The sequence below is a fragment of the Lagopus muta genome, chromosome 6 (genome assembly GCF_023343835.1).
Source record: "Lagopus muta isolate bLagMut1 chromosome 6, bLagMut1 primary, whole genome shotgun sequence".
NCBI classification, from domain to species: Eukaryota; Metazoa; Chordata; class Aves; order Galliformes; family Phasianidae; genus Lagopus; species Lagopus muta.
In genome coordinates this window covers 13,582,272-13,599,300 of record NC_064438.1, presented here as the reverse complement: position 1 = coordinate 13,599,300, position 17,029 = coordinate 13,582,272, and the positions used below count along the sequence as shown (strand labels likewise).

Sequence of the window (17,029 nt, the reverse complement as noted above, 5' to 3'; positions counted from 1 at the left end):
TTCTTACTGAAAATCATCTGCAAGGGAAAAGTCCCATGTTCAGCTGAAGAATGATTTTGGCAGCAGAAAGCAAGGTGCCCTGCTTGCCTTTCACTTCTTTAGAGACCAGTTGTTTACATTGCTTCTTACAGAGAAGCTATGCAGGACAGGAGAAAAAGACAACTTGTCTGTAAATAGTCCATTTTCTCAGACTTGGACACTGTAAACAAAACATGAATGTTTCTCATTTTCCAATCTCTGCTGTTCTTCTGACTTCCTGTAGCTCCTGTCCTTTCAGAGATCTGTCATGTCTTTTTTACTTTCAAGTTACCTGCATCCCAGACAGACTCGATGTCACCAGTCTTTGTAAAACAACTTCTACCAGACATGTGAAAAACAAGAATCTGAGATTTAGTGTGCTTTACCCTGGAAGTCTGAATCCTCCACTCGGTATTGTGATTATCCCTCGCTCTATGGGTCTGTCCACGTGGCCAATAACTGGGTTTTACGCCCTCTTCTGTACCATCTTCTTTGTGTCCATCTGTCTGCATAAATTCAGAGAAGTTAACATTGAGAAAATAACTTACTCCTTCCCAGTGCATACTTGTCTGAGGGGTTCTGCAAAGAGAATGGTGGACAAAATGGGGGAAGGATAACTAAGAGTAACACCTCAGATCCTCCACCTGTCTCTCTGGCAATGCAACTTGAGCTCTATGAGATCAGTGGTGATCAGCAGTAATTAGCCTGCTGACAAACTCCTTTTGCTGTCTCCTGGTGGGAGAGTGCCACTGATCTGTTAGAGGAGTGGCACCAGTGACAGCCAATGAGAGAATGACACGTGAAGAAGGGTAGCAAAGATGACCTCACTTTGAACAGCTGTGACAACCACCAACAGGATGGGGTTTTCTGATGGTTTCCAGCCACGTTAGGAAGTCTTGGTTCTTGAAGCCAAGGAGCTGAGTCTTCTTTTCCAAGAAAGAAGTTATTTTGAAGGCAACTCCTTTCCCGTAAACCACTGCCCAGCACAGCCTGGTGCAGCTGGGACCTGGAGAAGGATGTAGGTTTATGCCATAGCTGGCACAGCTCACTGGGCGGCTGCTTCCTCCTGCAGACCTGCCAGCTCTCCTTCTCTCTTCGCACATTAACTGCTGCTGGAGAAACCTTCCTGCAGAGGCTGGAGGGAAGAGCTGGAAATGGTCTCAAACTAGAACAGGGGAGGTTTAGATTGGATATAAGAAAAAAATGCTTTACAATGAGGATGGTGAGGTACTGGCACAGGTTGCCCAGAGAGATGGTAGGAGCTCTGTCTCTGGAGACATTCAAGGTCAGGTTGGATGGGGCTCTGAGCACCTGATCTGGTGTAAGTGTCCCTGTTTATTGCAGGGAAGTTGGACCAGATGGCCTTTAAGGGTCCCTTTCAACTCAAACCATTCTATGATTCCTGAGCTTTCTGAGTGCTCTATTATAGCTGAGAAGGGCTTTGGGTATTCCTGGTAACAAACGCAAAACAGATTTGGGGGGGCTCGTCTCTGGGCTTTGCTGAGGGAAAGGCTCAGGGATCTGCTGTGTCACATTTTGGTTTTTCTCTGCAGCAGTGTAGGGAATGCTCCCAGCAGCCTCGTGAGCCCACTGGGATGGGAGGGTGAATCAGCAGAAATAGAACTGCTGAAGGCTGTTCTGCATCAGAAGGTGCCTCTTAATTACACAGATTTGATAAAAAGTAAACATTAGCTTAAAAGCAAGTAAATTATGATTTACCTCCTGATGCTGGGAGACACTTGAAGCCAAGCAATGGTGCAGTGGTGGTGCCAAGCTTCTCCTGGGTTGGACTAGAGGAACAGTTCCCTTTGCCATGAATGCCAGGAAAAATAAAAAGAGGAACTGCTGACGTACCCAAAGCCTCACAGCAGGTGATGATTTGAGCTACTGCTCCATGCCCCCTTCATCCTGCTCAGGCTGTCAGTGTGCATCTGTTGGGTATCTGCCCGCTCTTCTGGTGTGCACACCTGATTTTCCCATGCCCTTTGGATGTAGGGGTTGCTTGGCTTTGCTTTGCTTTATGCTGGGGCTAGCTTCTATAGAGTCCAGTACAAGATGATGGCCCCACCTACTGCAATGCTTAAATATAAGCTTATATCACAGTGATTTTAATGGGACTTAACCTACCTCCAGCTTGCATTTCAGTACTTTATGAAACCAGAATCAGAGCACACTGGCTGGTTCCTTTTTGATGCAGCAGGGCTGTGATACAATTGCAGCCACTTGCAGAGGTCTTTCAAGGGCCTTTGCAAAAAGTGGGGATTTGGCTGTTAAAACGACAGAAATAGTCTGATGTCTTCCTTGGTCCTGGTGTTATTCATGCTACCAGGCACAACTGCTCTAAAGTAAGCACTGAGCTTTTCCTTTCTCAGAAATATGGGGAAAAAAAGAAAAAAAAATGAAAAGGGAAGGGAAAGCCCCTCCTCCCCCTTCCCTAAATATCATGCAACTCTCCCATGTTTGTGTTCCCATCACGTAGGAGACAGTACGCCCCTTTGTCTGACGTATTGCTGAGCCACTCATGCTTCATTATTTATTGTTGCCCCAGCTCTGAACCCGTGGCCCCTTTTCTGCTTTTCTCACTGCAGAGCTGCAGCTGCTGCCTCCAGCAGCACCAGTCAATGGTCCCCATTGCCCCAGTATGGGATGATGCTTCCAGGCTCACCTGACCTTGGTGCTTGTTGCCCAGAGAGGTGGTGGGTGTTCTGTCCCTGGAGACACCCAAGGTCAGGTTGGATGGGGCTCTGAGCATCTGATCTAGTGTAGGTGTCCTTGTTCATTGCAGGGGAGTTGGACCAGATGGCCTTCAAAGGTCTCTTCCAACTCAAATGATTCTATGGGTGATGGTTCTCACCTGGAATCAGATCTGTTGCTGATGCAACTTTCCTTTTTTTTTTCTTTTTTTTTTTTTTCTCTTCAATCTGAAAGCAGTTTCGGTGTTTTTCTATGATGAAGCAGTCTTGAATGATGCCATTTCACATGCTGCAGGTGAGAGATGGCTTGACCACAAAACTGAGAGGTTCATAAATGGTTGGATCTGAGTGGTGGCAGCCGTGAGTGCCCTTGCCAGCATTGTGGTTCAGCAATTCTGTTGCAAAAATATTGTGAACTGAAATACTTAGCTATAAAAAAAAGATAATAAACAGGAGACCTCAGCACACTGAGACTGGTATCTATGACAAGAGGTGTAATATCAGGTATGGAGAATTAAGGAGAAAGAAACCTTTGGTGTAGCAGCCAGCCAGCCAGACTTCTGCCGAACTTTTGCTGTTGGTTTGGGGTGTGGAGATGAGAAATGAGGTTTGCTTAACAGCAGCTGAAAGGAGACATTCAAGGTCAGGCCAGACACAGCTCTGAGCAGCCTGATTGAGCTGTAGGTGTCCCTTTTCATTGCAGGGGAGTTGGGCCAGGTGTCCTTTAGACGTCCCTTCCAACTCAAATGATTCTGTGTGCATCTGTGTACGTACTTAAATGCATATGTCTGACCTGCTTGGCAGGCAGGGTGCAAGCTCGTGCACTGGAGATTGGTGTGGTTTGGTGCTCCCCTGCCTCCAGGCAGCATTCCCCCCCCCACAGAAGCAGAACTGTGCCCCTGCTCTGGAAAGCAGTGAGTCACCCACCTCAGAGCTGGCAGCTGCTAAGCACTTTGGCTGCCAGTGCTGCTACTCTGAGCTAGGCTCTGCCCCTGGAGGAGCTCTGCCTGCATCTGTGTTTCGGGAAAGCAGTGCTGAGATGGGAGGGGAGCAGTGAAGCAGGTCAGCATTTTCATCAGCTCCTTGTGCAAACCATTTACAGCAGCAGAAGGTGCTGGAATTGGAGAGAAATGGCTCAGCAAAGTGTTGCCGCTGTGGGCTTTATGGTTTCACAGCAGCTTTTCTTTCCTCCTCTATTTGCATGTGCTGTCAGTGATGAACAAAAAAGACTCTTGCTGTCCCGAAACTGGTAAGAGGGGGAAAGTGCATGAGTTATTTAAATAAATATTTGTACTGTGTGTGTGTGTATATACACATACATATATATATATATGTATATATAATATAAGGTACACACACATACATATACATATCAGATGAAAACCACTTAGCCTGTAGGATTCGTTTGGGTCTCCCTGCTCTTACTCCATCAGCAGTCTCCAGTGACCTCCAGCATCCGAGGGGAGCAGCGTCTCCTGATGTCACCCATCTGGAGGCGGGAGCTCTGAGCTGCTCTGCTCTGCTTTGCATGCTGGCTGTGTTTCTGCAGCTGTGAGCTCTGGGCTGGAGGAAGCCCGATGCGGGGGCGAGGAAGGGAGCTGAAATGCTGTTAGGGAAGCATAAAGCTCCAACTTGCAGTGATTGGGTTTTCATACTGGAACAAGGAATGGTGTAGAGAGTGACAACCACTTTGTTCCAGTTTCACATCTTAAAACACTGCCTTACTGACACCAAGTGCAACCCTCTCAGCAGCAGTGAACAGATAGGAAAGAACACGAGTGGTTTAGACAGACTGAATACCTTCCTGAAATCATAAATTCTGCTTCTTTAGGGAGTATAGAGGATATAGAGCGTAATAAACAGTCTCAAAATTCCTTCATTCTTTTACTCTAAGTGAAAAATGCTGCTCTATTAAGTTGCTTGATGTCAGCAGCATCAATCTCAGTGATTTTCCATTAGTTGCATCTGCAAACCTATCTCTATCACCCCTAAATGAATGTTTCATTAAGGAATGCAGACAGACACGGGAGAGAGCAATTATTTGACTAATTTAGAGTTGGAATATTTTGCCAAGCTTCTTCTGGGAAAAGAATTACTCTAAGGTGTGACCTTCTTAACACTTAACCTGGAGATTTTTCTCAAGTCCAGCTGATGCTCCATCCTCAGCTCTCACTGCTTTGTTTGTTTGTTTTCTAACAGATGAGCACTAGAAGTGCATTTTCCTTCCAAGGGATATCTTTGTGCAGAAATACTCCTAGAATCATAGAATCTTTTGTGTAGGAAGGGACCATTAAAGGCTAACTGGTCCAACTCCCCTGCAATGAATGGGGACACCTACACTAGATCGGGTGCTCAGAGCCATGTTCAGCCTGACCTTGAACATCTCCAGGGATGGGGCTTCCACCATATCTCTGGACAGCCTGTGCCAGTGCCTCACTGCCCTTACTGTAAAATACTTCTTCCTTATATTTGGTCTAAACTTCTCCTCTTTCAGTTTTAGACCATTTCCCATTGTCCTGTAGCAACAGATCCTGCCAAAGAGTGTCCCCTTCTTTCTTTCAGTACCCCCTTTAGATAACGAAAGGCTGCTCTCAGGTCTCCCTAGAGCCTTCTCTTTTCCAGCCTAGCTCTCAGCCTGTCCTCATAGGGGAGGTTCTGCATGGATTGACCCCTGAGGGTGTAGCACTTGTCACCAATCTCCATCCAGACATTGAGCCACTGACCTCCTCCAGCAACAGGTCACAGCGCTCATTGTAAGCATCTTTGAATCATGCGGTAAGTCGTCAGTGCTTCATCAGGTAGAGGTAAACCCATGTGACCAGAGTGGTGAAAATGTGGGATGGAAGTATAGGACCTCTGTAGGGGAAGCCCAGAAAGGCTTTCTTTTCTCTAGCTGTCTCTGCTGGTTATGTAGCTGCTGAGTTATTAAGGGATGAGGCACAGCTGTGGCTTTCTTAAAGGGCTTTATGAACAGTATCAGCATAACCACTCAAAAAGCATCCGGTTGCCTAATTGGGAGAGAAAGCACCCTGATTAATTATTTTTTTTTCTCCAACACCTGCTGCAAGAAAAAAGAATTATTTTGGGGTGGCAGAATGAAAATTGAGTGTGTGATAGGAATTTATGGCAATTTGAAGTGAAGCAGTGAAGTACTCTCTTCACTATTCTGTGTTCCTGCTCGCAGGAAAGTTGAGGGATGAATTTGTGTGAACAAAATAAACACCGTCACAAATAAGGCAGTGTCATGAACCCATTGGGTGACTTTGCCTGACACTTTCAGGTTTTATTTTTTCCCATCATTAGACATGCATGAGGCTGTGTGCCATTTTGGTCTGGGTAGAGGCTGCCGTATGCGATGGCTGAGCTCTGAGCACAAACATAACCCCATCTTGGGCAGGCAGGTTGGTGAGATGGTCAAGGAGGGAAGATTTAGGTTGGATGTCAGGGGGAAGTTCTTTACAGAGAGAGTGGTGAGGTGCTGGAACAGGCTGCCCAGAGAGGCTGTGGATGTCCCATCCCTAGAGGTGGTCAAGGGCAGGTTGGATGGAGCCCTGGGCAGGCTGGTCTAGTATTAAATGGGGAGGTTGGTGGCCCTGCATGTAGAGTGGGGGTTGGAGCTTGATGATCCTTGAGGTCCCTTTCAATCCAAGCCATTCTATTATAGGGTGACTTATTACTGCAGCCTTTGGCTGTCCTCCTGTTATACCTCCTATGCTCTTTGGCGTGGTCCCCTGCATGGAAGGAAACAGCAATGATAAATGTGGGGATTTAGGACTTGACACCTACTATTGCAATACTTAAACTAGAAAGCTCTCTGCAGTAATCTGTGAAAACCAACTGCCACGTTGTCTTAAGGCAGCTACTTTCCCCTCCAAAATCAAATAATTCTGGCAAAACTAATCAAGATGATGTGGAGAAATTACAGTCAATTTGCTCCTTATTTGAAAAGAGGAAAAAAAAAAAAGAAGAAGAAAGCAGGCTTTGTTGTTGGATGTTTGGTGCATTACTGCAATCTGAATTGTGTATTCAGAGGAAAAAAATGCTAGATGCAATTGCTGGATAGAAGAACTGAGAAGGACTAATCAGCAGACTGTGCTCTCGGGCTTGCCCAAACGCATGTTCTAAAAGGAAATCGTTGCTATAAAATAATTTCCATTTAATCCTTTGTGGTTTTGCTTCTTGGAGGCTATTTGGGAAAATGAAAAATCAGTACCTAAAGAAGAACACAGCTCAGAAGTAAGCTTAGGAACACTGTGTAATCAAAGTCTTCAATAGCCATGATGTGTCTGGAGATTATTTTCTTCTCACTGATATCACCATGGCTGTGGTTGAGAAGGCTGTGAAGTGGTGCCTGCCTGTGGCTCTTCCCTTGCTGATTCCTATGGTTGGAAAACATTTCTGCTATGGGTTTGTTGTGGGAATCTCATTCATTCAACCTTTTCCATCACCTGCCTTTCTTCTAACGGCCTCAGTCAAAAGGCTTGATGTGATGTCACTGCAGGACATCTAAAATAAGTCTCTTTGGAAATGGGTTTTGTCTGATTGCTTTCAGTGAAGTACTGCGTGCAGCTGCACTGCTCACCGTACTTACCATGCAGCATGGAGCATATGCTATTTGCAGCAGAATATTTTGAATCATAGGATGGTTTGGGTTGGAAGGGACCTTGTATGGTCTTCCTTCCACCAGATCAGGCTGCTCACGGCCTTAAGTGCTTCCAGGGATGGGGCATCCACAGTTTATCTGGGCAGCTGGTGCCTCGCCACCCTCTGAATAAAGGCTTTTGTCTCTATATCTAACCTAAGACTCCTCTCTCTTAGTTTAATGCCATTATCCTTGCCCCATCATTACTCTGCCTTTCAGGTTCAGTTCTTCCCCAGTTTCCTGCAGGCTGTTTCAGGTACTGGAAGGACTGTGAATAATGAGGGGTATAAAAGTAACAACACCACAAGAGTAGGATGAAAAATTATCCCTTTTTTCATTATTCTTAACTCAATTCTTCAGTGGAAGTAAGCTTTTTTTACTGAATTAATTTACTTAATTGCTGCTGCTAGGAAGCTGCTTTATGGCATACCTGAAGTTAGGAAAGTCTGAATGTTTTGCTTTTTATTGGGGTTTAAGTTTTTCCTAGAGGGAGGATGGTATGCACATCCACACTGGAGTGCTGAGAGGTGGCCTTGCTCCAGGAACCCTCGTTCCACCCCATTCCCTCTGTCCTGTGGATCGATCCTCTGCTCTGAGAGCCAAGTGTTGCCTTCAGCCCATTCAGATCAATATGGGCAGGGAAGCAAGGGGAAATGAAAGGAAGAAATGAATCTTTTTTTTTTTCCTGGCACTGAAAGCAATTGTCATATTTTTCCATTGAAAGCTGAGCAGGAGTTGGCTGGGATTTGTCAAGCTGCAAGTTCTCATAGTTTTAGTAAATATTTAGGATCTGATTCACCACTGAGTCACTCCGTTATTTTTTGGGCTTAATTCAGAGGAACTCTTCCATCATTGCTGTCCACCAGAGGTGCTCTCACCTTTATGTTTTGGCAAGATGGCAGAGACTTGTCTTTATAATCTCTTCTCAGAACAAGATGATGTTGTCACCTCTCCCTGGCAGGACACGGAGGGACATGGAGGCACATATGTCACAGGCACTTATGTTTCTGTATTTCTTTGACAGTACATCTAAAACTGGCCAAAAGCTCAGCCGAAAGCCAATTGGGCAGCTGCTGTGCTCATCTTGGTGCACGGTACAGATGTTTGCCTCTGTTGCAGGTGGAGGACAGTATGCTGGATGTGTACGACCTCGTGTATGAGGAGGTGAGGAGGAATGGCTCTAGCTCCAAGAGGCACGAGCTGACTCTCATCCATGAAATAGTAAGTTCACAGAAGCCTTTTTCTGGAGCATCTGCCCATTGATTCCAACAGGCTCTGCTTTGCCAGTGCTATAATACTGTTTTCCTCTGGAACCAGCCTTTTGCTAAGTCCGTATGTAGCATGAGAGCAGCCATATACACCTTCCTAGCATCTTCAGTCAAGTATAGAGAGGGTGAGAATTCTATATAATCCAACAGAGCTACTTAGTTTGATTACTTCTGTCTACCTTTGAGCCTGTTGCTGGCAAAGAATAGAGGGCTCTGTGCACCTGATCTAGTTGTAGGTGTCCCTGTTCATTGCAGGGGAGTTGGACCAGATGACCTCTAAGGGTCCCTTCCAATTCAGACGATTCTGTGATAATGTGAGCTCCTGCAATGCTGTAAAGTTGCTAGCTGTCTTGCAAACTCAATGACCTGGGATGCACAGCATGGTAGGCACCTGCTTAGTTTAGCCACTATAATTGATGGTGAAATAATCCTTGTCTAGTGTTGTGTGTTTAGCTTCCATCACTGCGAGTACCTTTTGCCTGCCTGCTTTGCTCCTCACAGCCTCGTTTACCACCCTGCCCTCTCTTGCAGTTCCTGTGCTGTGGGAAGCACTCCCCTCTTGGAGACACAGCTGCTGTCGAGCACAACATGTGCCATCCTGGCACAGAGCGGACTGCTGGACAGGTAAGTTGCTTTTCTGTTGCTTTTCTCCAGCCTCCTCATCTTCTGCATGTGTGGAGGTTGTGTGATAACACAGACGTGGGTCTGATGGAAAAACACTATTGAATTTGTCACGTGGTTCTGGTCTCTAAGGCTTAACACGTGTTCTGCTAACAGCAAATGTTGAAAGAGCACACGATGACTGTAATTCCTTTTCCCAAGGGCATTAAGCAGGTATTAAAAATTTAAATGAGAAACTTATAAAGCAGGATTATGTTGTCCAGCAGTAGTTTCATCAAGCAGACTTTATACTTGGTTGCAAAATGCCAATGAAGCACTGAAGAGCCCTCCAGTATTAGACTGTGTGTGCTGTTACTGAAGTTGTAACATAGACTTCATAGTCTGAGTAAATCTCTTGTATGCTTTTTTTCCCACTGGAATAACAAAATTAGCTTCAGAACGTGAGTTGTCCCTAGGAAAAACAAATGGTGTTGCTACAGACAGCTATGTGGAAATATTGCTGTTGTGTCTTGATGGAGGAAATCGTGCCAGAGGAGGTTCAAGTTTTATATTAAGAAAAATTTCTTCTCAGAAAGAGTGATGAGGCATTTTTACAGGCTGCCCATGAAGGTGGGGGAGTCACTGTGCCTAGAGGTATTCAGGAACTGTGGAGATGTGGTATTGAGTGACATTGTTTATTGGGCGCTACTAGTGGTAGGTGAATGGTTGGACTAGATGATCTTAGAGGTCTTCTCCAACCTTAATGATATGATGATTCTATGATAAGCAGTAACGCAACCTTTTGATGCACCAGTATGCATTAACCCATGGTTTCCAGCTGCCTCCTGGAAAATTCAGCAGCAAATTGAAGTAGACCTCAGCTCAAAGAGCAGGAAGAAAGAGTAAAGCAGCCCTGGGCACTGTGCCTTTGGTCAGCCTCACTAATGGTTTGCACTTGGTTGGAGGGATCCACGGCATTTGATTGCTGCAATGCATTCACTCATGTGCTGATTCTGTGGGGCCATAAGCCCTTTTACCTTGTTCTACAAAGTCAAGGGCAGGTTTTGTGCATTCTTGAAAAGACTCTTGGCTATCACCACTGGATTTCAGTGGGTTTGCCAGAGTGCTTAATGCTAATATATAGTAATGCTGGTGTACCTTCAATGCTGAGCTGTTAGTGTCTTTGGGGAACACGCAGCATTATGATATGCTCTGCTTTCCAGTCTTTTCACATCACCCCCTCCATTTCCCAGAGGAAGAAAATAACACTGTACATGAACACACTAGCTGTGTGTACACACATCCTCTGCAGACTGAAATGCATCCTAGTAAGAAAATCATAAACGTATTGTAGTAACAGAAAATATACTGCAGGTGTTTGTCTTCCCACCTGAGCTGCTGCCACACTGCAAGAGGTGTCTCTCTCCTTTCAGGATTGCCTACAAGAGATGCATGGCTTTCTGAAGAAGCACATGGGCTTTGTCTCCACACTCCTGGGCATCACCATTGGCTTCACGGTAGCTGTACCTGTTCCTGTGTGCTCCTGGCCCCACAGGGGACTTGTATCCTAAATAAGTCCCAAGTACATGGGGGCTTGGGGGGTTTTGAACATGAGCACTGAAAAAATCAATGGTGATGGCCTCCACCACGGAAATTAGAAAATAAATAGGTTTTATCTTCTGTGGTATCTCTATGCTGCTCTTAAGATGGGGAAAGTTCTCCTGACCAGCATGTATTTAGGGATTTGGATCCACTTTAACACAATGAAGATTAGAAGACTTCTCAAGAAAACCCAGAGGATCGCTGTGTGTGTGTGTGTGTGTGTGTGTGTGTGTGTTTCATATTGCTAGTAGTAAGCTAGGAAAGCTATCAGGCAATGTTATAGGTACATTTCTACTTACATGGAATTACGTACATGCACACAGAGCTTTAGCATTAAGGCTTTATTGGATCTTAGCACTGCTGAGCTCTTGCTCAGAAAATCCTCAGGACAGATAGCTGATGCATAATGGAAAGTCATATACGAATATCTGGTGTTGCTTTCTAATTATCCTTTGGTGTAGGAGAAATTTTGCTTAAGCTATATCCACACTGAAGTGGAGTGTTTTTTATTTTTCTATTTGTGTGCTTGTATTATACCACGTTTTCCCCCACGACTTGATGTTACAGCTAGATAATGCAGGAAAGCCTTTGAAGTGTGCACTAAAGGAAATCCCACCATGAGAGTGGCCATTGTGACAGCAGGATGTGGAGCAAAGCGAGCCAGCTGGGACCACGGCTCTGATGTCCCCATCCCTGTGGCAGACGTGTCCCCACCGATTTGCACAATGAGGCCAACACAGAGCATGTTGTTGCAGCCCTTCTTACACCTCCTGCAACATCCTCACTTTGATAAGCTGCCTGTGCAAATCCTGAGACGTGATCAGATGCAGCACCGTGTACTCGTCGGAAAAGCGCGGTACAAAGGAAGTGTGCTGTCTTCTGCGCTTGCGCTGTGCGTGTGTTGGGGGCTTATTTTTGTTGTTTTTTTTAGGTTATTCCAAACAATGCATGAGGATTTTTTTTCCTCTCTCTGTTATGTACACAAAGGGCTATTATGAGTTTGTTTGCATGGAGGGTCGTTTTGAGGAAGGAGTTTGAAGTCTGAGTTTCCTGGCTTCTTCTCGCTTTTTAGATATTTTTAGGATCGAGCTTGAGCCGTGCTGTGCTAATTCCAATCAGATGCTTTCACCACATGAGTTTTTCTTTTTTTCTTCTATCCCATGTTGGAATTGATATTTACTCTTTTAGTGGAAAAGAGCTCCCTCAAGAACAGTCTGACGCTTTCATATGTAACAAATTCAGAAGTGCCAATGGAACCAGCAGGCAACACTTAGGATCACTTATTCGCACAGCTGGAGCATCCTCCTCCATTCAGCATTTAATTGTTTGCCCATCTTGTCTATTTCCTTTCAGGTTTATGGGATGGTTCTGACTTCTTTCAACTGGTTCTCCATCCACTTCAGCGACAACTTGGATCGGAAAGGCAAATACACCTTGCAAGGAAGGTAGAAGCCTGTCTCCCAGGCTTCCCTACCAGGCAGACCCAGCTCTCAGTGTAGGTCGATGCCTGGAGTCCTGCACCAAACCTCTGGAAAGGCGTTGTGTTGCTCACCTGTGTGCATTTCCAAGCTGCACCATCTGGGTGGAACTCTGCAGAACAGCAGTCCTCAATATTCACTGAGAATGGATGAGGACTGAGACGCACCTGGGCTTGGAGATGCAGGTTTCCTCCTTGAGAGAAGGATGGTGTGTAGCACAAGGAGAATACACACAGCCCCCTAGGACTTAACCAGAAGAATGCCCATCCAAAATCATAGCATTAAACCAAACCTCTGCGCTGTCACATGAGAAGTTTCCTGTAACCCCAAAAGATGTGACTTCTCTAGGGCAAGAGCTTCGGACTGCAGCATGGGACAGATCTTGGTAAATATGTGCACGCTGGGTGTGGTATTGAAAAACAGGGAGCTTTGCTCTCCTACCTGGGTCAGTGTTCATTGTTGCCTCTAGGGTTTCAGGTTTTAGACCACCCTGGAGTATGTCAGCACCCAGCCACCACTACCTTTTTTTTTTTTTTTTTTTTTTTTTTCCTCTCTATCAAACTGTTGCTGGAATTCTTGGTATAAATTAAGAAAGAAAAAAAAATCAGCAAGCAGTGTGTGAGTTTTGAAACAGCCCAGCAGGATAAGGACACATCCCTCTGCATCTCCCTTTTTTGAGTTTTTGAAATTCTTACGATTAGATCAGCCTTCTGGATGCTGCACTGATTTCACATGGACTCCTTCAACACACTGCCTCCATCCTGTCTCTTTCTGGCTTCTCTAACCTACCATGCTGCTGTGAAATACAAAAGGACTTTGATATTGAACATATGGGGCTTGTGTTTAAATTAAGGAGAAATGGACTGATCTCCAGCCACGTACAACACAATGTCCACTTCCTCTTCTCTCCTCCTTATTGACAATAAGGAGGAATTTGAAAAGCCTCAGCCAGCTGAACATCTCAGGCGAGCTGAAATGATGGCTTCCTGGTGTGCTTTGCCCTCATTGCAAGGAGGCAGAACCACTTCTAAGCTGAAAACCATCACAGCAATAGATTTAGTTCCTGCTGGAAAATCTGCTGAGCTACAGCAATGGAAAATATCTCTTAGAGCAGCTTTCACCTCCCTCCTTCATTGTGGCTTTTACCTGTTGAGAACAGTAAGTGGCTGGTGAGATTGTCTCAGATTCCGGAGATGATCTCATCGAGATGAAAGAGGAAAACCCCATGCTGATGTTCAGGACAGTTCCAGGCCCTGCATGTGGACTGCCACATGTGTGAAAACAGCATTACAGCCTGCAGTATCTCCCCAGACCTGGTTAGCATTTGAACACGGTTGCAGATGTTTTGTATTGGAAAGAAAGGCACTGAGGGAGGAAGAGCCAGGGCTCCTTGTCCCTCTCCCCTGGTACAAACAGAGCTTCATTAGAGGCTTTGGAGTCAATATTGAGTCCAAAGTGCTGTGGAGCATCACCCAGCTCTCTCCTGGCAGTCACCAGCCCCGTTCAAGCTTTTTCAAGTTTAGTGGTGACCGTTTAAGCTGTTTCAAGTTTAGTGGTGATACGCTTACCATGCAGCTGCACCTGCAAACATATCCACTTACTGGTGGTGGGAAGAGATTTGGAGATATGTACATAGGGGCTCTTTAATACATCACCCTCCACAGAGACAGTCTCCACTGTGAGTTCTGGCTGTTATTGTCAAGTCTACTGCTGTTGTCATTCCTCAGGCCAGTTAGCAGCACACAGGACTCCTGGTGTCCTCAATAAAAACCAATCTCTTGCTGAAAGCCATCATTCCTTCTCTTCTGCGATACACAGTGCTGGGCTGTTTGCAATGGGCTGCCCTCAGTGAGCCTTGTGGTGCTGCATGTTCCCCATGCAGCTGCATGTGCCTTAGGACTCAGGCTGCTTCTTCCCAACAAGGTAAGCTAGAAGTCCCCCTCCTTTCACTGCTCTATAGCCACAGCTGGGGTTGGGATTTTTTGTTTTTCTTATAAAATATCCAAACAAGTTATAATCCCCCCCTACAAACACTTGTTCTATATACCATGCTCTTTGATCCCATCTCACAGCCTGCAGCCCTCATCTGCCTCCTCTTACCCAACCATGGAGGAGGGATAGTAATGGGGACAGAGGGGTCAAAGCCTTCCATATGACTCACGTATGCCTGTAGACAGCTGGCCATGCTTCCTAAGGCCACTGCTTGCTTATATTAAGCAGTAGGTGCAGCTTTTTGCTTTCACTTCTCAAGCAGCACTACTAGCAAGGAGGAAAAGGCCTCACACAGCAGCTGAGGATGCGTGGGGCTTCTGCACAGCAGAAGTAAAAGACCAAGGATTCAGAGCCCTTGTGCAAGCCTAGGTTAAGCAGTTAAGCTGAGCCTGAAAAGGAAGTTGATTGCGGGGACAGTGGGAATCTTTCAGGCTTCAAATTGCTTTGCTATATCCTGTCCCCCAGACAATGCTGGCCGCCACCAAATTATAACTTCCCCTTTGCTGTGCAATCTGAATTCAAACCCTGAGCTTGTGCTCCTTCTGAAGCCTTGTAACCTGGCAAACTTGGGTGAGGCCTCAGCAGAGCCCAGATTCACTACTAACTCTCACTGTTGACTTCCCTTAGGTTGCCTGTACCTTCCTAAGGCAAACTACCCCTCTTGCTCTCCTTAGCATTGCTAAGTACCTCTGTTGTTTAACCCTGAGGCACATCAGCTTGCTTATGGATGCACTGGTTTTCTTTTTAGCCGTGTTACCTTGGCACTGAGCTGTTGCAGCCTCTATTCACCTGGTGATGAATTATACATAGGTGGCACAGCAGCAGTTCCTCAGGCTGCTGAGCTGGGCTCTCGCCCTCCTGGCTATGCTGGAGAAGAAGAGGAAATGTCTGTGCTGAAATAGGAACCTGCTTGGGTTTGCTTTCTCCCTCCTATTCACAAGTGGTGGCTGTGGAAGCAGCACCTGCACCAAAACAACAACAGCTCCGGAAGCTGCTGCTGCCCTTCACCACTGCTCTCTCCTCTTTATGTAACCTGACTGTCACCATAGATAACCCTGCTGTAAATATTTAAAGTGTCAGTCAGTGTGGAGGGAACCGCTGCAGAAGTTAGTAGAGACAGAAACTCAAGGTGAAGCTACCGGTCCCTGCTTACTCAGCAAGGGAATATGGGGATGCAAAGCAAAGATGGATGGGAAGCTCTCTGCCCTGCTCTCCCCACCAGAGCCAGCTCCAGTCTTCCTCCACAGTGATGTCTCACTGTCTGGGAGCAGGAGGAGCATCACCAGGGCCTGATTTTTGGGTGGCCCTGTGTGGAGCCAGGAGATAGCCTCAATGATTCCTAAGGATCCCTTCCAACTTGAGATGTTCTATGACTCTATATGCTTCAGCCCAGAGCTCATCTACCCAACACAGACCATAGATGGGGACCCTGTGGTGGATGAGGCTTTTCCCAGAGCCTAGTTGGGATCTGTGAGGGGTGGAGCTGCTGGTTTTCCCCTGCAGAAGCTGTCAGACAGGTGTGGGGCTGGGATGCTGCTCAGCCCTATGTCTGCTCTGGGCCCTGTGAGTCACACCCATAGAGATTTTGCCAAAACTACAAGCATGACACTGACCTTTATAGCAGCATCAAAAATAGGGAGAAGAAGAGGAGGAGAAGGGAGATAGACCAGCAGACGAAAGAAACACACCGAGCACCTCTGTTCTCTGCTACTTTACTCCACTCAAAAACGTGAAACAGTGAAAGCGCGCTTAAATGGCTGCTCCTGGGGGTTGGGTTTTTTTAATTTGTTTTTTTTTCTCCTTTTTTTAACATCCCCAATAGGTATTTTCTTCATAGGTTTGCCCCCTGGGTAAGCAAACTGGCGTTAACAGCGCGTCTCACAGAGCACCTAAATTTAACCCATGCTACAAACGAGGGAATTCCCCAGCCCTGTGCACAGCACCTGCAGTCCATCTGAGGATGTGACAAGCACAAATTCGCACAAATCAGTTCAACCTACAGAGCAGCCTGCTTGTAAAGATCTGGTAAAGCTGCTGGGAGACTTTGAAATGCATTCCTGATACTTTGTAGACTTGTACAGCATGGGGGAAAAGGCTGCATCTGATAGCATGTACCTGCTTGAGAAACACTCCGCGTTACCTTGACACTGTAATGTGTTGGTGTTTGTTTTGTTGGTTTGGTTTCTTTTTTCCCAGACCGAGGTCAAAGTTTTCAAGCGCACTCAGCTGAGCTGACAGGAAGTAAATAAATTGATAGAAGAGAGGGATATTTGGACAAAGTTTGAAATCCTTCCCCACTGCCAAGCTGTAGAGAGGTTTTGTCAGGGTGGGCAGGTGGGTGAACCTCATTTAGATCCCAGAGCTGGGTGTTGCAGGAGATGGGAGCTGTGACCCTCGAGCTGGAGCCATGGACAGCATGTGGCTCAGGCATGGGGATGCCCAGCAATAGGAATGCATTAGCTCTGAGCCAGATTGTTTAGCATTTGGAGTGTATGAGAAGTTTTGTTCCTCATTTGCTACTTTCCGTAAGATAAGGCAGAAAGGAAACCGCTGTGATACCACCCTCCAAAAACCCCAAGCTTCCCATTGGTGGCTCCAGTGCCAGTTTGGTGGTAGTGATTACAGTGGGGCTGCCAGCTTCTCAGCATGCAGACACTGATTTGAGTATCTTTCCTTCCTAACCCCAGCTCTGGCTGTGCTGCTGCTTAGGCCTTAACAATTTGCAGGCAGTTCTTT

At 46.1% G+C, this 17,029-nt stretch overlaps 1 protein-coding gene across 5 annotated transcripts in view; it reads left to right on the top strand.

The window, feature by feature from the left end:
- The window catches only part of TSPAN32 (tetraspanin 32), a 79,441-nt gene extending 66,600 nt beyond the window's left edge, over positions 1 to 12,841 (top strand). For 3 of the 5 annotated variants that reach the window (XM_048948664.1, XM_048948662.1, XM_048948663.1), the window contains exons 6-9: positions 8,473 to 8,574; positions 9,153 to 9,245; positions 10,655 to 10,783; positions 11,391 to 12,163. In XM_048948664.1, coding sequence (XP_048804621.1) covers positions 8,473 to 8,574; positions 9,153 to 9,245; positions 10,655 to 10,783; positions 11,391 to 11,444 — 378 coding nt within the window. In that variant the 3' untranslated portion in view covers positions 11,445 to 12,163. The other 2 variants (XM_048948666.1, XM_048948667.1) reach the window with 1 other exon arrangement.
- Positions 12,842 to 17,029: the final 4,188 nt, after the last annotated feature.